The sequence below is a fragment of the Hydra vulgaris genome, chromosome 15 (genome assembly GCF_038396675.1).
Source record: "Hydra vulgaris chromosome 15, alternate assembly HydraT2T_AEP".
NCBI lineage: Eukaryota > Metazoa > Cnidaria > Hydrozoa > Anthoathecata > Hydridae > Hydra > Hydra vulgaris.
In genome coordinates, this window is record NC_088934.1 from 46,472,501 (window position 1) to 46,482,949 (window position 10,449).

General features: G+C 30.1%; 1 protein-coding gene across 2 annotated transcripts in view; it reads left to right on the forward strand.

Annotated features, from left to right (window-relative positions):
- Window positions 1-3,796, forward strand: part of LOC101238234 (galanin receptor 2b) — a 6,145-nt gene extending 2,349 nt beyond the window's left edge. For both annotated transcript variants that reach the window (XM_065818822.1, XM_065818823.1), the window contains exon 3: window positions 2,471-3,796. In XM_065818822.1, coding sequence (XP_065674894.1) covers window positions 2,471-3,493 — 1,023 coding nt within the window. In that variant the 3' untranslated portion in view covers window positions 3,494-3,796. The remainder of the gene's footprint in view (window positions 1-2,470) is intronic.
- Window positions 3,797-10,449: the final 6,653 nt, after the last annotated feature.

Genomic DNA, 10,449 nt, shown 5'->3' on the forward strand with positions numbered 1-10,449 from the left:
ATAATGTCGTTATTTGAGATAAAAGAGCTTGCATTAACACTATTGCTCTTTAAGTTGTGTGGTTGATGCTACTCTGCAAGTTACATAAAGCTATAAATAAACAGATGGTTAAAGTTATATCTTTGTTGTATTGCTTTAAAAAAAAAAGTAAAATATACAGCTAATGCATCAAGTTGATCATTTTTATTATCATTATATTATTCAGAAATCAAATAAATTTTTCAACTTTAAAGCCAGTATTAGGGTAGATTAGGGTAATATGAGCACCTTGGCAATATGTGCATACTTAAAGATTTCTTAGATGTAAGCAGTGAAGTTAAAGTTGCTTTTTATTTTTCGAATCGACTTTATAAGGCGATAACAGGAATCAGTACAATTAACGTAAATTTATATGCAGTAATTAGCGGCTATCATCAAACTAAAACGCTTTTAAATTTTTTGCTTTGTTAAAATAATATCATCACGCATGAATAAATCTGTGGCGCGAAGTTTTGGTTCTAAAGTAATGAAATTAATTTTTTCATAAAGAAAAATATGTTAGCTAAAAATCCAATCCATTTTTGCTTGAAAAACAATACATAGTAACATTTAGTTTTGACTTTATTTAAAGATACCATTTTTGTGTAATACGAGCATGCTCAAATTACCCAGTGTTTTTCATTAAAATTATCTAGTTTAAAGTCCTAAAGTAGCAGTGGTTTTAATTGCTTTTTGAATAAAAACAGAACTTAGTAAAAAATTATGTTTTAACAATACTGAATATTTTTCTGTAATTTAAACTCAAAAAATTTGAATTTTTATTGTTGAAAAGTTTGAGTTAATAAAATTAAAAAAATAACCAACTCATTTTGTTTTTGCGGAAAACATATTGTTTCAACTAAAAGTGGCTTAAAATTTGATCTTTTAATTATAAGTTTTGTTAATAGCGAATCATTATATTCCAAAAATTAGTTCTAATTATCAGGTTGGTATTTTTTTACTAATTTTTTTGAGCTAATTTAAAGTGCTCATATTACCAAGTGGTCTTGGTAATATGATATGGTAATATGGTAGCCAAATATCTAAGTGGATCATGAGTAGGGATCCCTAAAAATTGTTGATTCGCAAAAATTTTAGATCCAGCATAATTTCTTTTGAAAATATTCCAATTTTTGATTAAGGTGCTCATATTACTCTAATTTACACTAACATCAACATCAATAATAGTAACAGCTTAGATTAACTCTTTGAAATGTAGGTAATTTGACACCTGATAAATAAGATAGATGTGCAGTAGCTGAATATAAACTAAAATTTCAAGATCTTGAAAACAATTGAAAAAATTGATAAATAGGAAATCATTATTTATGATTTAATGATAAAAAGTGATAAAAAGTGATACAAAAGTAATATTAACGATAAAAAATTGATATTAACGATAAAAAAGTAAAATTAACGATAAAAAATTAAAATATATATTTAAAACATTTATATTGCTTCAAATATAACATCGAAGATAAATTCTTTTAATTTAAATTCATTCAAAATCTGTACAAGACAACCATAAGACTGTTCCATTTGCAGTAAGGAAGGTTTATTTTTAAAATTCGACTTACAGGTAATAAGTTTTTGTAGATAGCTTGAGTTTTTTAGGCTTATAAAGAACTAATTAGAAATTTAAAAAAATTTGAATCAATATGTTTGCATTAAGGTTAATAAGTACGATTTTTTTCATTTTTTACGGTAAATACAATCGCAATTCAAACAAAAGTAGGAATTTCTGCAGACGCAGGAAAATTAGTTTAAAAAACATTGTAAATAAAGGTTAATCAAAAATAGAGATAGGTGTAATTAAAAATTGTTATAGATGGCTCCAAAAACTTGATAAAAAACTAAAAAACTCATTGGAAGTTCAAAGAGTGACTGCAAGAGATTTATCAAAATGTGGAGACGTTCATAGATGCTACTATTTTGTGTAATTCTAACTTAAAACAAATCTGACATAGTTGATATAACGCAACAGGAAATTTTAAAAATTTCGTTAATATTAAACCCAAAGTTGTCCTTGTTAATAATAACCTTCCAAGTGAATGCTGACTTATTTGATGTGTTTGTTTCCAAGCTCAAAATGTTTCAACTTTTTACAAACCATCCTCATTTGAAACGAAAATAAACATAGAAATTTGCATAATTTAAATGCCTAAACTTTATCAAAATTTTATAAAAGAAATGTATGTAAAATTTATATAGCGTAAGAAATATATGTAATTCTATAACAAAAAAAACTTTATAATATACATATTTATGCACATATTTAAAAAATGCAAGTAATAATTTTTTGAGAAAATAAATTAAATTATATTATGATTTAAAGTGTCTAAAATTGATTTATAATTGATGATGTTGATTGAGCGACGTAAACTGTGTTGTATATTTATAATTGATTTAATGTTGATATATATATAATTTTAACATCTTTCTTTAATTTTAGTTTACATTAGCATTTCAAATAGAGATATGGCAACTTGTTTGGTATGCTATAATTGGAATAGTTGGAACAATTGGAAATGGCATTGTAATGGTTGTTATACTTCGATCGGAAAAAAATGATCGCAAATCATTTTTCAATGTCGCTATATTTTCATTAGCACTTGCTGATTTCTTGGTATCTATACTTGGTTTACCAATTTATTGTATATCAACAAGCTCCTTTCAAAAATACCACCCCATAGGTAAAAAGGGAGATCGGATGTGTATACTTGTGACTGGTTATCTTTTACCCTATTGGTTTCTAGATACTTCAGTTTTTTTACTTGTGTTCATTGCAATGGAGAGACGAAACACAATTTTGTATTGCAATACTTTAAAACTAAAATCGAGTTCATTCAGAACCAAACTAATAACAATGGTTGCAATTTACTTATCCGCTTTTATAGTACAATTTTCAAGTGCATATTTTTTAGTTTATGATACAGAAAATAAAGAGTTTGGAAACTTCTGTAGGTATAATTTATCGCAAAATCACTCAATCGTTCTTAAAGTTATGATATTTACTGTTGACACGTTAGTTCCTATTATAATTATTTCGTATTGTTTTTACCATATCACTCGCACGCTTAAAAAAATAGACACTGTATTAGGAAAAGCATTTGAGACACAAATTAATCAAGAAGTCACAATCGACGTCGCTCACGATCGTCTGGTAAGAATAAGTAAAACAATAATGATTATTGCTGCTGCGTTTTGCATTTGCATTTTACCGAATCAACTACTATTTGTCTTATCATCGATAAATAACTCTTTTTTTGCCTGGAATAAAGTCATTTCACAAATTTTTGTTTTAATGCGATTTTCAAATTCATTTATAAACCCTATGATATACTGTTTTCGGAGCAAAGAGTTTAGAAAAGATTTTTTATCAATGTCGATTTTTAAATTTCGGATGCAAAATTTGACTCCAACCGGTTGCAAATATTCCGATTATCAACAGTTGCCTGACATGACTTTTAAATGAGTTTTTCTTTTATTTAAAGGAGCGGTATGTGTACTGTGACTATTCTACTATGGTAAATCTTTGACAAACACCAATATCCTTAATCTAACTCCCTTTTACCACTTACAAGAATTGATTAAAACAAAATTTCTTAAAATCACAGAAATTCAAACTGAAAAAAAATTTTAAAAATTACACAGTTTTTTTGAAGTTAAAATTTTTTTAAACATAATGTATTTTATGATAGAGTACCTGGTTTTTATGGGACTTTTAAATGTATTTTAAGTTTTTTTTTCACAAATATATCATATGTAATGTTATTTCTACGTGCTTGATTTTATTTATTGGTTTATTAATATTGGTACTTGCTTTCTTTTATTTATTAATTGACTATAAATGCAAATGTTGCAGAAAAAAATTTCGTGAATCTAATAGTTAGACTTTTGATAACGGCGCAGTCTATCATTATATATAATAATTGACTGCGCGCAGTTCAAATATAAGCATTATTTTCTCATTTTTAGTAAATGTTTATCAATTCCATTTTAATTTTAATGACTTATTTAATGGCTTAAATTTAATGAGTGCCTCGACAACTTGTTATGTAGTTGAATTACAGTGTCGCACAAAACGAGTGCAACCAAATAATGCTAATTTAGTTTCTTTATATAAAAGTGCTGCATTTTTTCAATTCAGAGAAATAACTATGTAACTGTTTAGAGACAAAGTTCTTCAAGTTTTATTCATCACAAAGTTCATTATTTGTAGACGAAAATTAATAAATTAATCAAAAGTATTAAAAAAAGTTGATTTCCTTCTGGACAAAACAAGTGCAACTCGACAAAATGTTGACCAAGCTGTATTTCGCTATCAATATTTCGTGGCGAATCCTTTGTTGTTAATCACAGCCTTGCATCTTCGAGGCATATATTCTATCAGGTGATCAATGAAACTTTGTGGAATCGCTGCCCAGGCCTTTTGAATTTGTTCAAACAGTTTATCCTTATAACGAACACCTTCACGATTAATTCTGCGGTTGACGATCTCCCACAGGTTCTCGATAGGGTTGAGATCCGGTGATTGAGGCGGCCAATCCATCACCAATAGGTGGTTGTCTTGAAACCACTGCTTGACTACTTTTGCAGTGTTTCGGATCGTTGTCTTGCTGAAAAACCCATTTTATTGGCATATTCCATTCAGCATGAGGTAACATAACATCTTTCAGGATATTTTTATACATGCAACGGTCCATTATTCCATCGTTTCGATGTATTGGACCTAGACCGTTAGCAGAAAAACACCCCCAGACCATTACATTGCCTCCACCATGCTTCACGGTCAATGATGTTGAACTTTAATTCATCACTGAACAGGACAGTTTGCCATTTCTGCACATTTCAGTCAATATGAGATGTAGCAAACAGGAGTCTTTTCTTCTGGTTTTTTAGTGAAATCAGCGGTTTCTTTGCAGGGCATCGAGAAAACAAACCGGCTTCAACAGCACGTCGTCTGATTGTTCGGTCCAATACAGGCAGCTTTTGTATCTTGACTGATGATATCCAGGGATCCTTCTTGACCGATCTGACGATCATAGAATCCTCTCTAGAAGTGGTGGAACGCGGTCTTCCACCTTTGTTATCTGCTGCCAACTTCCCCGTAGAACAATATTTGGAACATAGTCTTGATACGGTCCATTTTTTCACGCGATATTTATCACAAATACATTTTTGTGACATTCCACTTACGTAATTGCCAATAATTTTCTTTCTTAGTTCCAATCCAAGACTGTCGGGAGCCATTTTTGCACTTGAAGTCATAAAAATAAATAATCACGCTTCTCAAGGCTTACCGTGTTACATTTACCTTGTGATGATACAATAATGCTATGTGGAACACAACGTCTTGGTTGGATGTGGACTGTATTGATGTAATAAAACACTTGTTGTATTTCACTTCTTGTATTGATGTTCTTCGATAAAACACTTTGATAAAACTCACTTCTTGATAATACTGACTTGATAATACTGACTGATTGACTTCCATTTACTGACTGAATTACATGTCAATTTACATGTCTCTTATATAGTAAAATGAACCTGTGTGAACCTGTTCTGGAAGATTCTAGATGCTTCTTTTCGATGCTTCTGGAAGCTTCTAGATGCGTCTGGATGCTTCTGAATGTTTCTGGATATTTCTGGATGCTACTGGATGCTTCCAGATGCTTCTTCTGGAAACTTCTGGAAGCTTATGCATGCTTCTGGAAACTTCTGGAAACTTCTGGATACTTCCTTTAATTATTAAAAAACTTCCGTGACGTTGACACGGACCAGACTTAAGAAAATGAAACAAACCAAAAAAGTTGCACTTGTTTTATCCGCTGCAAAATGGCACTTGTCAACGAAATTCTGCCTGTGTGCTGTCACCTGTCAGCTGATTGCTCATGTCATGACATGCTATGACTCCAGACTCCTGAACTATTAGCTGTGGTGGTATAGTTCGTTTCGTTTTTAAGACATGTAAAATTAGGAGCATATTTTAGCATTGTTTGATGTTGGTTGCAAATGTTTTGTCCAATACTGTAGGTTTGGAACAATTATTAATTTAAAAGCGCTTTTGTGTGACCTTAGAGCTGATGCAAACGCGGATAATTTTTTGGATCTAATCAATTAAGTTTATTAATGCTGTTAGAATTTTCAGATTCTTAATTAACACTTCTCTATTTATTCATTTTTTTATTAGTAATCAAAAATCAAGAACTTGTAAGTGATGTATGAAAAACCTTTGCTAACTGCTCAGTCCAAAACATTAGAAAAACAGCAAATTCAAATTTCTAAATAGATACTATAACTGCTTTTGCATCTGCCGGTACTTTTTTTATTTTTTAAACGTTAGTTCACCTCCCCAAGGCCATGAAGGCCTCTGCAGTCAAGGAGGCTACTTTACTTGTGGTTACAACCCTCTCTCATCTCTATAACAATCTACTACTGCACTAATATTGCATAAGAATAACTCTTACGTCAGCATTTTTAATCGACAATTTTACAACAACTTATATTTTCAATAAATCTCTAAAAAAATATTCTCAAAAGTGGCATCTCTGATCACTTTCATATTTTTTCTCTATTAATATTGATACCCGGGCCGTGGCTAGGCTACCCAACACACCCCAATGGATGGAAAGGAGGAGGGGGGGGGGAGGGAAGAAGCAGTAAATTTAGGGGGGTCATTTACAAATTTTGGGGCCGTTTTACAAATGTAAGGAGCCTTTTTTTTTTAATGATATCTAATGCAAAAAGTTTGAGGATTTTGGGGCCCAAACAACAGGGTTTTATTTTAGTGGGTGGGGGTAAGAGCTCGGAACCAACAGTATTTTTACAATTATTTATAATAACAATAATTACTTCAACAATAACAGATATTTAAAAAATAGTTTTTCAATACAACATATTTAAAATAGTTTAAAAAATAATTAACTCTTGTTCAATGGAAACATGGGTTTACAATTTTTTATTTGCTCTGCGCCAGTTTTTTCTTAAGATTTTACCAATGCAAGAAGGTTCTGTTATACAGAATCAAACTTTGCTTTTCTAGATGCCCACATTGTTTTTCTAACAGGTTTTAGGTTATAGGCAAAACTTTTCACTCTCTGGCGTTGCTTTTCTTTGAGCAACATGAAGCGAGGCAAGTTGCAAATAAAAAATGTGATTTCTAAAGTTCCGAAAGTGCTAACATGTTTAATATGTAATGAATCTGTTTCAGTGAGTAAATAAAATAATTTAATAGGGTACTATGAATCAAATGCTTCAAAACTTATAAATAGTTTCTCAACTAGGTACGAAAAAAAAGTATAAGTTGGTTTGACAACAAGATTTGTTAAATAGAGCAACACGAAAGCAGAAAATACTTTTGTTGCAAGCTATGAAGTGAGTCTACTTTTAGCTGATAATTGTAAACCATTTAATGATAAAAAATTGTTAAGAAATCTCTTGAAATTGTGTTTAAAAAAATTCGCCCTAAAAAATAGAAATTTCAAATAATATTTCTCTTTCAAGAAAAACAAATCACATAAAGAACATGTCATACTGCTGATGATCTAAGGTCATCAGGTCACCATCAAGGTCATTGGCTGATCTAAGATCATTTGCTGATCTAAGATCATCTAAGGTCACTATCAAGGTCATTGACTGATAAAATAAAGGCGTTTCTGTAAAACTCGGTAGCTACTGATGAATCAGCTAGTTTATCACAAACTTCTCAATTAAATATTTTTATTCGAGGTATTGATAAAGATTTTCTTGTTACTACAGAGTTTACCTCTATTATATGCAAGATAGAAAGGAGAACATCATTTTGCTAGCCATTACGAAAGTTTAAAAAAAGGTTGAACTTGAACTGCAACAGATTAATTTTAATTATGGTAATGCTCAATGATTGGAAACAGTGGCGTAACTATAAATTTGGCCCCCCTGCTCTCGCCAAAAAAGTATAGGGACCTTCCCACTTTAAATTTTTTCAAATTATATTTACAAATGAAATACCCAATATTTGCTTTTTATATTGAGTTAATATAACACGATTAAAGATATAAAAAATATTTATTTTATAAATTTGAGAAACAATTTACAGTCGTGTGACAATTTATTATGGCCACCCACATTTTTTTACATTCTTAAGTTTCAAAGTCTAATATTTTAAATATTTTTTTGTGATTTATGTACTCAAAAGCAATTTTTATTTAAGAAATTGGTATTTTTTGACAAATAAAAAACATTTAACAAATTTTTAATAAATTTTGTTATTCAAATATTACTACAAATATATTCAAGATCAATATTTAGTGATTCCTCCTTTTGCCTCTTTAATTGCAAGAACTCTTTTTGGCATATTTTTGATGCATTTTTCAGCCATTTCCTTCAATTCTTAATTATGGTTTCAATGGTGAATAATTCTTTTCATTAAATACACTTTATTTGTAATATTTTCTTTAGATATTTTCTTCTTTAGAAGCACCCAAACATTTTTTATAGGATTTAGGTCAGGAGAGTTTCCTGGCCAATCAAGTAATGGAGTATTTTTGTTCTGATTGATATTTTTTAACTGATTTAGCCGTGTGACATGGTGCCCCATCCTGCATAAAGGTTTTTTTTTCACCTGGACTAAACCATTCTGCCAATTGTGGCAACAATCTTTGTTCCAGAACTTTTTTACATTGTAACTGATTCATTATTCCCTCTACAATATAGAGCCTTCCTTTTCCCCTTCCACATATCACTGACCAGATCATCACAGAGGTGGGGTGTTTAACAGTTTGAATGATGCAGTCCAATTAGTATTTTCCCCTTTTTTTCCTTTTTACATATTGAACTTTTTTTGTTAAAACTTGGAAAGTACTCTCGTCGCTAAAGCATTCCTTAAAATATTATACAAGGTTTAAGGTTTTAAAGTTTGGTGTAATAAAGTGAATATTTTAAATACATCTAAATTAATTTTACCAATTTCCAATCATCTTCTGTTAAATTCCTATACTTTTTTGCCAACTCCAGCCTTTTTTGCATCATTTAGGTGTTAGTTTCGGCTTCTTAGCTGGGCGTCGTGAAATGTAAGCAAGATCGTGTAGGCGAAATTGATCCGTTCTCTTTAACATTTTGACTCCAGATTGGTCCAGCTTATTAGTTATTTCATTGTTGGTGGCCTGTCTATTTTCTAGAACAATCTTGGTAAGTATTCTTTTTCCGCGTGGTGTTAGGATTCTCTTCTTTCCCCATTTACCAACCCTCTTTGGCATCAAGTTCTCTATATTAGCTATTTTTTGTGTATATTTTGTACAGAAACCTGCGAAATACCACATTTTCTGGCAATTTCTCGTTGAGTAAGATTAGTATTTATTAAATTACCCTGATTTCAGTATTTTTTTGTGGTAACAAGTCCTTTTTTTCCCCATAACTAAAACAAGATATCACATTTCACTATTACAGTTAAGAATTTGCTCTGGTACTCATAACTTTAAAAATATCAAATCAAATACAATTAATAAATAATAAAAATAATTATTTTTACTTTAAAATAAAAAGAAATATTCAAGAAAAAATATTTTTACTGATTTAAATAAATATTTTGACGATAACCTAATAAACAAATTCAAAACTCTGGTAATAAAACTTAACAAGTGTACAGCAAAAAGATTATAACTAAGATGACATCATACAAAATAGCTGTCAAAAGTGACAGTGTTGCCAGTAGCAAAAAAAAAGCACTGATTTCATGAGTTAAAACTTTATTTCAAGCAAAAGATTAACTTTCAATAATGAATTTTTACTCTTCATATAAAAAAAATGAGATTAAACTTCAAAATGAAAAAATTCATAGGCGGCCATAATAAATTGTCACACGACTGTAGAATCTTTTCTCAAAATATTTATAAAAAAGAACTAACATTGAAATTATGTTTAAGAGATGCATACTTAATAGCAAAAACTAACTTTACCTCACTTATGCCTATGGCAAAATTTTTGTTTTCATAATAGCTATACTATCTTAAGACAGTAATTCTTAGAATGCCATCAAGAATAGAAAAAAATTGAAGAATATTCTGAGAAACTTTGTATTATTTGAACTACGTTAAACATAAACTTTTCTTCTTATTCGCAAATTCCGCAATTACTTTATCTAATTCTAATGTTTGTGCTTTTTCGTTCTCTATTGCCAAATTTGCACAATGTTTGAGGCGCTCCTGAGACATGCTATTTCTTAAATATGATTTGATAATCTTTAATTTGCTGAAAGATTTTTCAGCACTTGCAACTGTGGCAGGTATTTTCATCAATAGCTATATTGCTGTGTTTACATCTGAAATGTTGCACTCCATAAAACTGTATTTGATGGGCAGCATGTCACCTAAATCATTTAATGTAGTTGCTTCTGTGATGTCATTTTTAATAAAATGATTGCATTAATGAATTGGGTTAAAAAATGTTTTA